The sequence below is a fragment of the Lolium perenne genome, chromosome 4 (genome assembly GCF_019359855.2).
Source record: "Lolium perenne isolate Kyuss_39 chromosome 4, Kyuss_2.0, whole genome shotgun sequence".
Lineage (NCBI taxonomy): Eukaryota > Viridiplantae > Streptophyta > Magnoliopsida > Poales > Poaceae > Lolium > Lolium perenne.
The window spans coordinates 377367738-377384665 of record NC_067247.2 but is presented as its reverse complement, the minus strand read 5'-3'; the positions used below and the strand labels follow the sequence as shown (position 1 = coordinate 377384665).

General features: G+C 45.2%; 1 protein-coding gene across 2 annotated transcripts; it reads right to left on the bottom strand.

The window, feature by feature from the left end:
- Nucleotides 1-13941: 13941 nt before the first annotated feature.
- Nucleotides 13942-15963, bottom strand: LOC127297150 (transcription factor BHLH3). 2 transcript variants are annotated; one of them, XM_051327442.2, is made up of 4 exons: nt 15140-15963; nt 14823-14999; nt 14545-14718; nt 13942-14399 (listed from the first exon to the last, which is right to left on the bottom strand). In XM_051327442.2, the coding sequence occupies exons 1-4, from the start codon at nt 15773-15775 to the stop codon at nt 14313-14315; spliced, it is 1074 nt and encodes a 357-aa protein (XP_051183402.1). In that variant the 5' UTR covers nt 15776-15963; the 3' UTR covers nt 13942-14312. The 2 variants fall into 2 exon arrangements, with proteins under 2 accessions (XP_051183402.1, XP_051183403.1); XM_051327443.2 differs by having other exon boundaries at nt 14545-14715; nt 15140-15953.
- Between the last annotated feature and the right edge of the window lie 965 nt (nt 15964-16928).

Genomic DNA, 16928 nt, shown 5'->3' with positions numbered 1-16928 from the left:
TGCTTCGGGTGCGGGTGGTTACGTATGCTTCTTCGAGGATGCGAATCGGCACTTCGCGGTAAGTCGATCCTTGTTGATATCCACCGATCGGTGATCGATGTTCTTGAACACTTCGGTCTTCTCAGGGACTTCAAGACATTTCCGGAGAAGTGAGATGTGAAAAACGTCGTGCACAGCCGACATTTCTTCGAGGCAACTCCAGTTGATAAGATACTTCACCTCGGCGGCCGAGGACTTGGAAAGGTCCCACGTAGCGAGGTGCAAGCTTTCCTTTCAGCTGAAACCTTTGCATCCCTTTCAAGGGGGATACTTTGAGATAGACAAAATCTCCGATCTCAAAGGTCATCTCCCGACGTCTCTTGTCGGCGTAGCTCTTCCGTCTGGATTGCGCAGTCTTGAGGTACTCACGGATCTTGTGAACCTTCTCTTCGGCTTCACGAAGAACGTCCGGGGCCGAAAACTTGACTCTCTCCGACTTCGACCAGTTCAGTGGGGTACGGCACTTCCTTCCGTACAAGGCTTCAAAGGGGGCCATCTCGTAGGCTGGCTTGATAACTATTGTTGTATGAGAATTCTGCGTAAGGTAGGCGGTCTTCCCACTTGGATCCGTATTCCAAGACGCATGCTCTAAGCATGTCTTCCAAGATCTCGGTTTACTCTCTCGATCTGTCCGTCGGTCGAGGGTGATAGGCGGTGCTGAATTTTAGGCGAGTGCCTAGTCCTTCATGCACTTTCTCGCGTAACCTTGAGGTGAACCGTGATCCTCTATCGACACTATCGATTTGGGGGTTCCAAGCAACGCGACAAATCTCGAGATGTAGAGTTCAGCTAACGTGCGGCCTTGATAGGTAGTTTTGACGGCGATGAAATGGGCGACTTTGGTCAATCTATCGACCACTACCCATATGGAATCATTGCCTTTGCTGGATTTGGGCAGTCCGGTGATAAAGTCCATTCCTACGGAGTCCCATTTCCATTCTCGGAATCAAGGGGTTGCAACAGTCCGGCGGGTCTCTCGGTGTTCTGCCTTAACTCGCCGGCAGATGTCACACTTAGCGATATAGCTACCGATTTCTCTCTTCATTCCGTGCCACCAAAATTGTTCTTTCAGGTCATGTTACATCTTGGTACCTCCGTGGTGGATGTAGTAAAGGGTGTCATGCGCTTCTTGCAGATGACTTGTTTCGTGTCGTAGTCCGATGGTACGCAGAGGCGTTCTTTGTACCAAAGCACTCGGCTTCGTCAATGGTGAATCCGGGGCTTTTCCGCGGCTATCTGCTTCTTGATTCCATCAATGCTAGCGTTGTCCTTCGGGCTTCCTTGATCTGACCAATCAAGGTGGGTTGCGATTCGATGCTGGCTAGGAATCCTTCACTTACAAGTTCAAGTCTGAACTGTTCAAACTCTTGGTGCAAACTAGGCTGTTCGGTTGCGAGCATGGAGTTCAACTGCACGGCAAGCCGACTCAAAGCATCCGCTACCACATTGGCCTTGCCGGGGTGGTAGTGAATCTCCATGTCGTAATCCTTGATCAATTCGATCCATCGGCGTTGTCTCATGTTTAACTCCTTCTGGGTGAAAATGTATTTGAGGCTTTTGTGGTCGGAGTAAATCTCGCATCGATTACCCATGAGGTAATGACGCCAAACTTTCAAGGCTAAGACCACGGCTGCAAGCTCGAGGTCGTGGGTTGGGTAGTTCTGCTCATGTTGCTTGAGTTGTCTAGAAAGGTAGGATACAACCTTTCCTTCTTGCATAAGCACGCATCCAAGTCCAGTCTTGGAGGCGTCGCAATATACGTCAAAGGGCTTTGCGATATCTGGCATGATCAGGATTGGGGCTGTTGTCAGTCTACTCTTGAGCTGTTGAAAGCTCTCTTCACACTTGTCGGTCCACTCAAACTTTCTGTCCTTTTTCAGCAGTTGGGTCATTGGTCGAGCGATGCTCGAAAAACCTTCTACAAATCTGCGGTAATATCCGGCTAATCCAAGAAAAGCACGGACCTCAGTTTGTGTGGTCGGAGCTTTCCATTCCATAACAGTTTTGATCTTGGCGGGATCTACGGCAATTCCTCCTGCAGACAAGATGTGTCCGAGGAATCCAACTTCTTCCAGCCAAAACTCACACTTGCTAAACTTGGCGTACAACTAGTGCTGTCTCAGGGTTTCTAGAACAACCTCCAGATGCTGTTCATGTTCTTCTTCGGACTTGGAGTAGACCAAAATGTCGTCGATGAAAACAACGACAAATTTGTCCAAGAAGTTCATGAAGATCTTATTCATGAGATTCATGAAATAAGCGGGAGCATTTGTCAGTCCAAATGACATGACGTTGTACTCATACAACCCATATCTGGTGGTAAAGGCAGTTTTTGGAATATCGGTGGCTCGGATCTTCAGTTGGTGGTATCCAGTTCTAAGATCAATTTTCGAGAAAACTCGGGATCCGGTGAGTTGGTCGAACAAGTCTTCGATCTTGGGTAAGGGGTATTTGTTTTTGATGGTGACATCGTTAAGCTTACGATAGTCGGTGCATAAACGATTTGCACCATCCTTCTTGTCGACAAACAAGACGGGGGATCTCCGTGGGGATGCACTTGGTCCGATCAAACCTTTGGCTAACATGTCATCTATTTGCTTCTTCAGCTCCACAAGCTCGGCTGCGTTCATGCCGTAGGCTCTCTGGGCGATGGGTCCAGTTCCGGGGATTAACTCGATGATAAACTCGATATCCCGGTCCGGGGCATACCGGGTAGATCATCCGGAAACACATCGTGTAGCGACAAACGACCCTGATTTGATCCAGAGTAGGCTTGGATACACTTTGGTTGTGTAAATTTTCTGGGTAGTTTTTCAGAGACGTGCTCAACTACGATTCCGGTGCTGCTAGTCATGGTTATGGCTTTCTTGGCGCAGTCTATCAATCCATTGTGTTTGGACATCCAGTCCATTCCTAGGACAACTTCCAAACCTTTGGTTCCTAGTATGATGAGATTTGCAAAGAAATCAACATCATGGATTTTGATTGGCACATTTTTACAAAATTTTCTGGCTTTGGTGGTTGATCCGGGGATTTGAACTATCATAACATGCTTCAAACTGAGGGGTTGAATTTTACTTGTTGATGCAAAATCTTCGGTGACAAAGGAATGCGATGCTCCGGAATCAAACAACACTCTAGCAGGGGTGTGGTTGACAAAACATACCCAGTACCACATCTGGGGCTTCCCGGGCTTCTTCGGCGTTCATGTGGTAGAGGCGGCCGTTGCGGTTGTTGGGGTTGTTGGGGGCGAACTTCTTGCCGGTGGAGACACGGCGTTGTCGCTGGCAGAGCAGCGGTGTTGCCGGCGAGCTTGGCAAGACGCTTGGGACACTCGTTGGAGAAGTGCCCGACTACACCTCACTCATATCAAGTGATAGTCCTCATGTCCAGCTTGTTCGCAACGGGAATGGCATTGCTCCCGGTTCTGGGGTTGGTGTTGGTGTTGGTGTTGTTGGTGTTCGGGGCTCGAGGTGGAGCGCGGTTGTAGTTGTTGTTGTTGTAGTTGGGGTTGTAGCCTCCTGGCTTGGAGTTTCCTCCACTTCGGTTCTGATAACCGGGGCGAGAGTTCTGCATCGGGGGTTTGTTATGTCTCGGATTGAAACCTCCGCTTGAGCTAGGGCGAAACTTTTGGGGGTGGCTTGACCCACTCTGATTTGCCATGCGGCGCTTGCGGTTCTCATTGGCTTGGTTCAACTTGCCCTCCATCTGGATGGCGGAGTCAACAAGGGCTTCGAGGTCGGCGAAGGGGATGTTGACGAGGACAGTCTGCATCTCATCATGCAGCCCGTTCAGGAATCTCTCCTTCCTCTTTTCAACGGTGTCCGTCTCATCTGGGCATACCTTGACAAGGTGAGAAACTTGTCGCGGTACTCAACCACCGTCATGCGACCTTGTTTCAGTTCACGGAACTCATCCCTCATCTTCTTGATAAGACCCGGGGGTACATGGTACTTGCTGAACTTGAGTTTGAAATCCTCCCAAGTCATGAATTGACCTCCGTTCATGGCACGGGTACTTGTCCACCAAGCGCGAGCTGGTCCAGCGAGGTAGTGAGTGGCGAACAACACCTTCTCGTTGGCTTCCACTCCAGCTACTTCCAGATTGTTCTCCATAGTCTGGAGCCAATCGTCGGCGTCGAGGGGCTCCTCGGTCTTGCTAAACACCGGAGGGTTGGTGTTCTGGAAGTTCTTGAGCTTGGATCCGGGGTGGTCATGATTTCCATGGCCTTGGGCGATGTTCTACAAGGCGATGATGTTGGCTTGGCGCTCGGCTCTCTCGGTTTCCCGGTCTGCAAGCAGTGGTTTGCGTAAGCTGCATCATCGCGTCGTTGGTACGATTCGGAGGGGCCATCTGAAGGTATAGAAGATCATGAGATAAGAGGGAACATTCTATGGTTCATTTAAGTTTGAAAAACATTTGAAAACTTGTAATCTTTTCATGACAAACATAACATTCATTCATTCATGCAACACATAGTACAAACTACACACATACTCCAATGGTTTTAAGAACCATTCTCATGCTACGATACAAAGGACGGGATACAACTCACACCTACTATAAGTGAAACTAGTGCAACTACTCCTCATCGTCGATATCAATCGGGACGTAGTCATCCCTGTCCGGCCTCCAGAACTCGTAGTCCTCCTCCTCGGTGTTCTCGTCCTCCTCAAAGTCATCGTCATCGCTCGTAAAGGCGTCTCCTCCCCGAATATCGATGCCTTCATCGTCCTCCTCCATGTGACGAATCTGATCCTCCCGGGCCGTGACAAGGCCTCAAGTGACGCGATCCGGTCGCGAAGGCGGCGAATCGTAGCGTCCTTCTTGGCACGCTGCTGGCGAAGGTTCCTGCGGTCGTTGTTGAGTAGCTTGATCGCCTCACCCTGCTCGATGATGTGAGCATGGGTCTGGTTCGCGTAAGCGCGAGAGGCGTCGAGGTCCCTCCGAGTCCGGTAGAGCATGAAGTCCAAGTGATCCACATGGTGCCTCAACCGGGGTGGAGTGGCACATCCATGGGTCTTCCGTCGAGTTACGCCGTGCGAGATGCGCAAAGCGTTCCTCACGAAGGGCTTCGGTATTCTGTCCGCACGCACGAGCAAGTGCTTCTCGAAGAGCACGTGCAAGCCCGTCGAGCCGCTTGCTTTCCCCGAAAGAGAAAAGGATCCTCTCCGAGGTGGGAGGCTCCAGCTTGCCCCTCAAGTCGGCAGTGATAATCCACCGCAGCTTCCTCCCGGCTGGTCGTCCACCTGAATCCCGTGAAACTCGGGGTGTGGGCGGCCAAGGTGATCCGACAGGGAGTCGAGGTCATGCTCGAAGATCAAGCTTCCTCCGTTTCCAAGCTGATAGAACTTGGTGTTTAGGGGTTCATTCGGCTCCATCTGAAAGAGAATTGGATGAGTAAGTTAGAGAGTGCAAAGTGTGGCAAGGTTTTAAGTTGATTTAAATAAGATAGACATGATCAAATTTTGGCAAAGTCTCGAAGGCAAGAGTGTAGTAAATTTTCACAAATAAGTCCTTTCATTTGATTTCAAAGTTAAATTTTTCAGAACGCCCATTCTAACTAAGGTCTTCTAAGGTCAAACAATGGCTCTGATACCAACTTGTCAACACCCGGATTTTTTAAGTCCGAATGCCTATTATGTCATACATCGCAATCCCAGGACTATTGTTGTTGCGAGGCATAATAGTTAAGTATCACAGTCATCATTCATTACAACCCATAAGTCTTACAAATTGGAATCACATGATCCATATTACACGAATAGCTGATCTATTGATCAACGAACAAACACAAGTTCATAGTTCAACATAGCGGAAGCGTAAGATACAAGGACTCTCTAGTCCACAGGCCAACGCTTGACGTCGGAAGGCGCTTAGTTGTCGTAGGCATCCTGCTGGTCATCTCCTTGTTCATCTTCATACTCTGGCCATTTGAATAGCCAGGGACAAAGCCGTGAGTACGTTGAGTACTCGCAAACTAATTCAAGAAAAAGTGCTAGACATTCTAGTAGGGTTTGCTAAGCTCTAGTTTATTTGCATAAAGCTAGTTTTGGTTCACAAAGTTTTGAGAAAAACTTATTCAAGTGCTAACTAACCCAAGGGGGAACATTAGTGTCATTCCCACCATTCAAGTGGTGATTTCAATTCAATTCACCACAAGTCAATTCACCATCACCTTTCAACATCATTTTCAAAGATATGACATCGGAAACTGTATGGCCTTTCCAACCGTCCGTAACCGTGGACGCGGCTATTCGAATAGGTTTACACTCTGCAGAGGTTGCACACTTGTGCCACAACATTTGATTTCATCCGTCGGGATTTCCCGAATAATCGTAACACAAGACGCGGATCATCAACCATAACCTTTCACTTAGGAATCATAGTATGAGCACCTCTCCCCATGAGCATGGCCACACAGTGAAGACAACAATCGGCACTGGAATCGCACAGTGGCTTGGGCCGGACATTCACCTCATTTCGCATCATATCATATTGTTTCTTTTGTGGTAGAGGCAGCTTTCGGCATAACCCCGATGACGCTTGTTTAGAGGGAACCCATACTAAGACGCATAAACTTCCAGTTAAGCCCTACCCATAATCAGGTATTGTGGGGGTACTTGAGAATTGGAAAGGTATCGCATTCAAACCCACATCATGTTTTATCAAAAATCACCATCTTCTCTTGGTCATATTCACCTTCAAAACTCATTCAATGGAATGCATCTTCATTCCAAGGTTTAAAAATCCTTTCAAAATCACAAAGTTCCCATCTAGAGTAGTTAAGGTTAGTTCATTAGCACTAGCTCTAATTCATGAGAGGTGCTACCTTGCTTTGCTTGGAAAGGCTAACTCCCTACTCTAAAAACCACTTGTATTTTGACCAAAGTTAACTATAAAAGGAAAATCATTTGGAAAACAAGTAAAAACTTGGGATGGGTTCACATAAGAAAAGGTAAGACATGGTGCCTTGCCCCAAGGGGCTTTGCACTTGGCAAGAATAAAAGCTTGCATAGTAATTTAGCTTGCCTTGGTAGTTCTCAAACTGTTCCTCTTCCTCCTCCCGGTAGCAACCTTCTTCTTCGGCGTAATCTCCGGTGCTACCGTCTAAATTTGAATACGAGTATAATTACTCACTAATTCAATGGCTATTCCACACATCACAAATAAACACACAAACTACTCTATGCACACACATAAATAAACTAGGGTGCATGGGTTGTGGGATTTAAATAGGATTTGTATTCTATATGTAAAAGATAGTTTCCATAGGGTTCTTGAGAAATAATTTCCTCTCATTGAAATCTTCTTAAGATTTAATTTCTCCAACAATCATGGATGAACTCATCTTGACCTAGATCAAATGTTCATCATCATCACCATTTGGGAGAATGATTTAAATGAGGTGGATCACCTCATACCATTTAAATAACTCTACCTTTGATTTAAAACTCAAGTAATTCATATAAGAGAGTTTGGAACCAGGGGTCCAAACATCCCATGAATTCATGTGAGACAAGTTTAAATGAAGTGTAAGACTTCACACAATTTAAATCTAATAGTTTTGGATAATATCAACTAGTTAAACTAGTCAACATATCCATTCATTAAACCATGGCATGATCATGCAAAGTGACCACACCATTTTATTGCATAAACAATTAGTGTAAGTCAAAAGTGAGCTATTAGAGTTGGAATTAACTTAATATCTATTTTGGTTGATTTTTAAGAATTATTTGAATAGGGAAAAGTCCCTGGCTTGTTATTTTTGTCACATTAATTCTACAAAGAATTTGACCCTGAGGCCAGTGGCATTGGATAGAGAATTTCAGTGGCTTTCCAACAATATCAAATTCACTAAATTTGGTTTAGCCAATTGGAAACTATTTAATTTCAAAGTTTGGGCAGTATTGAAAATGTTTGGAAAATGTTTAAAACGAATTTGAATTAAACAGGCCGGCGGGAAAAGCTAACGGGCTGAAATGGTTTAAACAGGCCCAAGGCCAGCCCACCACGCGTCTGTGCCCGCGTGGGCTGCCTGACAGGGGGTCCCGCATGTCAGCGGCGTTTAAACGCCGAAGCGGTACGGGGCGACGTGGAGCGTAGGATTAGAGAGGGATCTAACGGCTGAGGTGCATCGTCTCGCCGGCGAGAGAGAGGTTCGCCGGCGGCTCGGGTAGGGGGTGGGAGAGCTAACCAGGGCTCCCGCGGTGGCTGGCAGTGTGCGTGATGTCGATGTGGACGACGGCGAAGCTCCGGCACCGGCGGCGTCTCTGGATCGGCTCCAATCGACGGCGGCGAGGTGCGGTACTGGCGGGCTCCGGGCTTCAAATTGGAGCAACTCCGGCAAGAATCGAGCGAGTGGTTGGGTGGAGGAGAAGCAGTGGAGGGTGGTGAACGTGGTGGTGGAAAAATTGGATTTCAAAAATGGCCCAAAATGGCTAAGTGAAGATTGTTGAACTCATTATAAAGTTGCCACTTTGGGTGAGCATAGCTAGTGATCAAAGATGAATTTGGCAGGGTGGTCTTCATCAAAGTTGTTCACCTTGATGTTGACTTTGAAATGGTGCAAGGAGTTAGCAAAGAATGGTTTGGGAAAATTGAATTGCAGGGGCTCAAAGTGGTGATCAGACTGAAATTGGCAGATTTGGTCATCATCACATGTGAGTGGGAAAAGTGTTGGAAAATTATTTGAAAAGTGAAACCTTGGTTCCAAAAGTTGTGATAAGTGTTTAGTAACATTATTCAACTAATGGTGAAGACCAAATAGGTCTAGGGTCAAAATTTATAAAAATGCCATAGGGCATATGTGAGGGTTTTTAGGGTTTTTCAATTATGGGAATTTCTTCCACTTTGATTTATTTGGTTGGTGATCTTCACATGATCACTCTAGGGTTTTAGAGCATAACAAATACAAGTAATAACAATCATCATGGCATATCACTCAAATGCACAAGTCCTATGCATGGTACTATATGCAAAAGAAAAGTTTTTGTTGGTTTGAAAATTTGTTTTTCTGGAATTCTCTAACTTTCTTTTTCATTGAAATTTGGGGTGTTACACGTGGCCCCACCCCTGGTCGCGCCGCCATATGGGGTGGGCCCCTCGGGCGCCCCCCGACTCTGCCCCTTCGCCTATTTATTCCTTCCGTCGCGAAAACCCTAGTACCGAGAGCCACGATACGAGAAAAGTTAATGAGACGCCGCCTCCGTCAATCCCATCTCGGGGGGTTCTGAAGATCGCCTCCGGCACCCTGCCGGAGAGGGGAATCATCATCGGAGGGCTCTACATCACCATGCCCGCCTCCGGACTGATGCGTGAGTAGTTCATCCTTGGACTATGTGTCCATAGCAGTAGCTAGATGGTTGTCTTCTCCTCTTGTGCTATCATGTTTAGATCTTGTGAGCTGCCTATCATGATCAAGATCATCTATTTGTAATGCTACATGTTGCATTTGTTGGGATCCGATGAATATGGAATACTATGTCAAGTTTATTATCGATCTATCATATATGTGTTATTTATGTTCTTGCATGCTCTCCGTTGCTAGTAGAGGCTCTGGCCAAGTTGATACTTATGACTCCAAGAGGGAGTATTTATGCTCGATAGTGGGTTCATGCCTCCATTGAATCTGGGACAGTGACAGAAAGTTCTAAGGTTGTGGACGTGCTGTTGCCACTAGGGATAAAACATCAATGTTTTGTCTAAGGATATTTGTATTGATTACATTACGCACAGTACTTAATGCAATTGTCTGTTGTTTGCAACTTAATACTGGAAGGGGTGCGGATGCTAATCCGAAGGTGGACTTTTTAGGCATAGATGCATGCTGGATAGCGGTCTATGTTCTTTGTCGTAATGCCCTAAGTAAATCTCATAGTAGTCAGCATGATATGTATGTGTATTGTTATGCCCTCTCTATTTGTCAATTGCCCAACTGTAATTTGTTCATCCAACATGCTATTTATCTTAGTGGAGAGACACCACTAGTGAACTGTGGACCCCGATCCATTCTTTTACATCTGAAATACAATCTACTGCAATCAATGTTCTCTGTTGTTCTTTGCAAACAAACATCATTCTCCACACCATACGTTTAATCCTTTGTTTACAGCAAGCCGGTGAGATTGACACCCTCACTATTAAGTTGGGGCAAAGTATTTTGATTGTGTTGTGCAGGTTCCACGTTGGAGCCGGAATCTCTGGTGTTGCGCCGCACTACACTCCTTCACCAACAACCTTCACGTGGCCTTCATCTCCTACTGGTTCGATAACCTTGGTTTCTTACTGAGGGAAAACTTGCTGCTGTACGCATCACACCTTCCTCTTGGGGTTCCCAACGGACGTGTGTTTCACGCGTTATCACCTAACAAGGACATACCTTTGCCAAGTGCATCCCGCTTGATCTTGACAACAACGCTCAAGTTCCCTTAAGTCAGAATGCCTCACTTGATCATTGTTGTTTCGTGAAGACTCACAATTGCTCCCCCATACACCATGATGGGATAGCTTCATTGAGGCCCATCTTCACATGTCCATTATCACCAAAGGATCGCAAGCTTCAAGCATGATATCTTCGATATGCTCATCTTGAACTTGCCCTTCTCAACCTTGATGACATTGAAGCTTGATGCCATCCTCTCATGGGCTATATGAGATCATACTCTTGATGCATGCCCATGGCAAAATACCTAACCCACATAGACAACACAAATGCATATATATATTGGGTTAGCTCATCAAGCATAATTGACAAGGCTTACCATCCACAAGATCCATGATCCAAAGTGGTACAATCTTTATGCTTCATGTGTTGACCAACTTGAATTCAATCCTCACTCTTAGTCTTGGTCAACCTTGTATCTCTTCATGATCTATCATAATATATTGATCATTCATTGCTTAACACATAAGCTAGAGCATGGCTAAGTTGAGTTCCACACAAGAACTGCATCTTCATTTCTTCAACCTGATCATATCAAATTATTCTCTTCAAATCGATGATCCTGATGCCAATACCAAAGGTATAACATTATATTCATGGCAGCACACTTAAATCCAACATATATACTTCAAGAAATACCTATGGAATATTCCTTCATATAAACACAATGAAAACATTAGTCTATAGAGGATTGTCATTAAATACAAAAAAAAAACACTTAGGGGCAATGTACCCTTACAGTCTTCCTCATTTTTGTAATTCATGACAATCTCAACAAGAGGGTTTATATAATCAATATTAGAAACAAGTATGCGACTTATCCGAGAATAAGTTGTATACAAGGGGTTGTATTTGATATGCTCAAGTAACACAAAGTTACTATCCCATATCAAAACCGATTCTACTCACACAAACTACAACTAATGCAAGAGATGTGAGTAGAACCAACATATATAGAGCAAACTCCCCCAAAATATATGCACGTGTGATGAACTTGAATTTCATTGCATACATTGTCAAGCTTAACATTCGGGAGAGTTTCCACTATATATTCAACCATGCGAAGCATAATAAATATGAAATGCATGAGAGGTAAAACACTTAAGCTCAAACCAAACTTAAGTATAAAACCATTTCCCTTAAACCATCTAAACTTCTCCCCCATTGTCAACAAGTGACAAAATGGGTGCCAAATTTAGAAGGCCAATATAGTACGAGTTCCTCCCAAGGTATGCATTTCTCATAATATGAGTGAAATCAAATGCATATATCCAATAACAAATACATGGAGGAAAACACAATATATTGAAGATCAAAGATTGCAAAATATAACAAGGTGAAGAAACTTCAACGAATGAAGCAAGTAATCAAAAGATCCAAAGAACCAATTGGACAAAAACAAGATGTCATGATAGAAAAAGATATTGATCTAAATGAAATAAGGAAGCTCCCCAAGATTCGCGCATAAATTAGGATTATTGCATTTGAATACAATATGCACAAACATGAAATCCTAAATCCCTCTAAAACATTTAGAAGACAAACAAGAAATAGAGTATTGATAATAATCAATAGTCAAACGTGAGCCCAAAAACATTCATGAGATTTGAGTGCATGAAGATGCAATCAAAGTAGACCAAACACTCATAAATCAAGTTCTTACCACCACCACCAAAAACTAAATGGATAACAAAGATGGTCAGCAAGGAACAAGGATACCAAGGCTAGAGATTAACACTTTTATGTATATAATTTTCTAAGTGGACAAAAAACATGAACACACAAAATATTATTTGAAATAAAAGAAGACATGATATCCAAGAGGAAGCATAAAATATACCAAAAGGATTTTTTTTCTTAAAAGCATATATACCCAATGGGTCCTTTTTCCACTAATGGTATATTAATGAACCTCAACCAACAAAATCTCAAAATCATCATAATTAACTATAAGGGAACTAAAGCTTGAAATATATTGAGAAAGGCAACGAATATCATACGAAACATTCAAATTGCAATTTCAACAATATTGCACATGAGAGCAAAGTGAGGAATTGATATGCAATAAATTGCTAATAGACATATTTGGGATTGGTGAATCACGAACATGATTTTATATACACCCTATTATATGCATCATCTCAACTTACTCACATAAGCAATAAAGAGTTTTGTTTTTAAAAGATCTTTGCAAGAACCGCAATATTAGCAAATAAAGAATTTCATGCCAAGATGTATTGTTACCAGGATAGCAATGGGATCGATGATGTAGTGAATATGAGTTCTTCGATAATCCTAGCTTGGCTCCAATCATCATACGATAAAATCACCTTCCTTATAAATGAGACAAGCATCCAGGCGTTTAACAAGACAATGGCTCCCCATTTTGTGCAGGATATTTATAGGGCTTTGTATTGGATACACATGTGGTCTTTCCTCCTTCCTGTAGAGCAGCAGGAACATATAGATTCTAGTTGCAATCGTCTGATGGCGGTCGTTCAGACTATCTTCAACCAGGGTGGCTGACGCCAATCGCTTAGAATCCAAGATGATTAGATTCTATACTTGTTTTTCGTTGGCTGGTCCATGTTGCAACTTTATGCAATCCATGACTTGTAATTTGTTGTGATACTATAACCCTGCAATAAAGAAAGCCGTGTGCATCATTTTGATGCAGAGGCTGGGACTACGTTCTCCTATTCGAAAGAAAAAAGAAAATAATGTCTCCATACGACTTTGAAATAATTTTCAGTTTTGGTAGTTTCTCACAATCATTTTAGTGTTTTTTCAATCCATTATATATTTTTTGCTCAATATTTAAAGTCAGGACATTGTTCTTTTTGAAACCTGCTAGTAGAAAAGCACAAAAAAAGACAATCTGTGTAGTTCAACAATAGCAGATGTAAATATACGTCCCTAGAAAGTTACAAGGAATAATGATCTACATATATTATTTATGTATAGTATTTGCCGTGAAATTAAGTTTTGCACTCATCCTTTTCTGTCAAATTTCACGTGGCGGTTTCTTCTTTTAAAATTAAAGGTTAAACCTCCCGTTGAATACTCGTGCATGTTCATCTTCAGTTCTATCATATCACTTGTGACCATAAAATAACGATTCACTTCGATATATATGAATGTCAATATGTCATGATGCAAAATGCATATATATAGTACTTACAATTGTATGCTTCCGTGAACCATTAAGCTAGCCTGATGGAACGGATCAATGGAGGGATCACCTTGCCTGTTCCGGCATCCACATATTGAGTACTTTACAGTATGACAGTTACTCTTCAGAGCTTGTTCTTTTGTGCGGACTGCCCCCACGTACACAATCGTTCAACTATGTTTTTGTTCATATATGCCCATAAGATGGCCGAGACAAAACATGACGAACCATTCGTGTCAGGAAACAGCTAAACATTCAGAAGAGACAAGAATCCGTAACACTGTGCAACCAAAAACAGCAACAATCGGTATCTTTCAATGTCGGCCAAATCCAATACTCCACTCAATACATGCATCACACACAGAGACACACCCTACGAATCAACGATTACAATCCGGTACAACAGGTGAACTTACTGTAACACATACTCATGTATCTTCAACAGATGAACACTCTACATGATAACAACAGGTGAACTTACTCACGTCTCTTCATTAAGATGAACACTCTACATTAAATCATGCAATTAACTACATGTCTCAATAAAAGTTCAAGCAAATATATGCAAACCAAGCACTCAACTCACAGTCATCGACGATTATGAACATATTGCTCTTCATGCTTGATGAATTGACGGGGTCGATCTCTAGCTAGCTAGAGACACGTTCCGCCATAGCCCGCACTCCTGTACACTGCCTGCTTGATCGCGTCGGTGCTTACCACTTGCCTCTTTCCTTCCTCCTGTCGTTAGGGCATGCGTGAACGATCGAATTAGATTACGCACAACAGAATCAAAGATAGATAAGTTCGAACGACACGGCAAATTTAATTAGCTCGAGGGAAGAACTGTTTCAGAAATTGAGCCCGCGATTAATCGGTTGCTTACCTGTGAGCAGGACGCTTGCATGCCGAAGTCACTGAAGCAGCTGACGACGCATTGCTCGATCTCCAGCCCTAGCACCTCCAGTGCGCTCACCGTCGAGAGCAGCACGCCAGGGCTTGTCGCGCAGCAGATGTCGATGCTCGTGCCGCCGTCGCCCTTCTTCTCGACGACAAACTGCTAATAACGGTTGATTTACAAAGAGCACTTAGTCTCGATGTCTCGATCGATCGTGTAATAAATCTGTACCTGCAGCACGCGTACATATATTTAACTTATACTACCTTGGTGGAATTCCTCATCGGCACGTCGTCGTTGCTATCACCGAAGAAATTCTTCCCTGCGTTCAGAAGGTTCAGCTCCTCGGGCGTGGCGCCGATCTCCTCCTCCAGTGTTTTGATACGCTCCGTGAGCTCCTTCACGTAGTCTATGGTGTCCCCGAGAATCGAAGTCCTATCCATCTGCAGCTCGATTGATCGATCATCAGTCAGACACTCAGACGTCGTCAGAAATCAAGAAGCCAGGTTAATTAAATTATTAGGTCAGGAAGGGACTCAGAGGACAACAAGGAATCAGCAATGTATCATTAGTTCACACGAACCTTGCTAATCTTGGGGACGATGGAGCGGAGCATGGAGAGGCGGTCGTTGAGCCGCTTCCGCCGCCGCCTCTCGGCCATGAGGTTCTTCGACGGACCTCCGCCGTGGAGATGCTTGCTCCTAGGGTGGGTGTCTGAGACGCCTCTGATCATGCCGGTCATCTCCCCATGGCCTACACCTCCGAACATGAACACCGTCTGTGAGGACGACGAGCCATCACCGGGATGCAGCTTATCGCCGCTGGTGCCGTCCTCCTCCATGGCGTCGTGGAGGGGATGAGCAAACGCCTGGCCAGGCGCATCGACCTGCAACGAAACGCCTCCGACGCAGCTCTTGTATGGGTTGCACACTTCACTCAAGCAGTCGAAGTTGAACTCGTCCCGCGCGTGCGGGTGCGGAGGCGCGGCCGGCGGCACGGGAGCAAGCAGGTCCTGGAACGGCGCCGACACGTCGTGGTTCCTCCTCGCTTCGGCGGCGCTCTCGCTTCCATAGAAGAGGAGGTCGCTCGCCATCATGCCGCCAGCCGGCGACGGGTACGCTTGCCACGGCGCCCTCATGGTCGTCGTCGGCGGCGGCACCGCCTCTCCCCGGAGCGACATGAGCGCGTCCAAGAACGACTCGTCGTCAAGATGATCCATGGCCCCAAAGCACTGGGATCTAGTAGTAACACCTAGAAAGATACTCGCTTGATTTCCTTTTGTTCTCCCGGCTTCAGCTTGCTGCAGTGCAGACCGGCAAACTGGCGCCCAACTTGCAGTGCAGGACCGGTCACGGAATCGACCTAGCTAGCTACCTGGGAAATAATTGCGGTGTGCCAAACCCAAACGACAATTGTTCCTTGGCAACAACCTGTTTTGGTTTGGCCATGTATGCCCACTACTGGCTGTGGCTGGTCAGTGGCCACGCAGAAAATGGCAAAGCAGCCTCAGAAATGGAATGGAATCACTTCATATTTTTTAGAGTCCCGCTGGCGCCATGCACGCAATTATCGTACATGGATGTCGTTTCTCGCCCTGAAATCTGTAACCTCGCGGCCACGGGGCTGTTGTCGCCGGCGACGATCGAGGTCTCGGCAGCCAATCGTCGAGCGAATGAAATTCGGCGTATGTAGGGGAGAGTTGGCACGGCCACCCCTACAGGGAGCGAGCCACGCATGTACTCCGGCGCCGGAAAGAACAGCAGGGCGAGATTCCTCTGCCGTTTGGCGCGTGGCTCAACGTGGCGGCACAACGTGAGCTACGAATCGTCGATGGGATCGAGTACATGCGGCAATGGGCTTTGCTGGTCATAGTGCAAACATTGAATTTAAGTTTGAGCAACACACAAAGCGCATATGATGTACCTAGCTAGTGGGTTTGGTGTTTCATATTTTACATATGTATTTAGAGCATCTTCACTGGTGACCCCTAAATAGTAACCGGCAAGACACATGCCGGCTACGTATTGGGATCATCATCCACACATGCCGGTGATGACGTTGGGACTACAATGCAGAGTGTTGTGTCAGCAGAATATTTTTCTCACAAGAATGACTCGAGGGTTATATCGAACGCAAAATATGTTGTTGCCACCCGGTGGCAATGCCCCCCCACTGGTTGCCGTCCGATCCAGCTTAGAGATTCTCACTCACTATCACATGTCATGCTACTAATTACCTAGACAATCTGCAAACCTGCTGCCCAGACTGTAGCTATGGCAGTGTTAACATCCACCCCAAGCAGGAAATGATCAGAGAGTGGCAGGTATGTCCAGCGGTGGACTGCGTAGTCAAAGTCTATCACTATGTTTGGG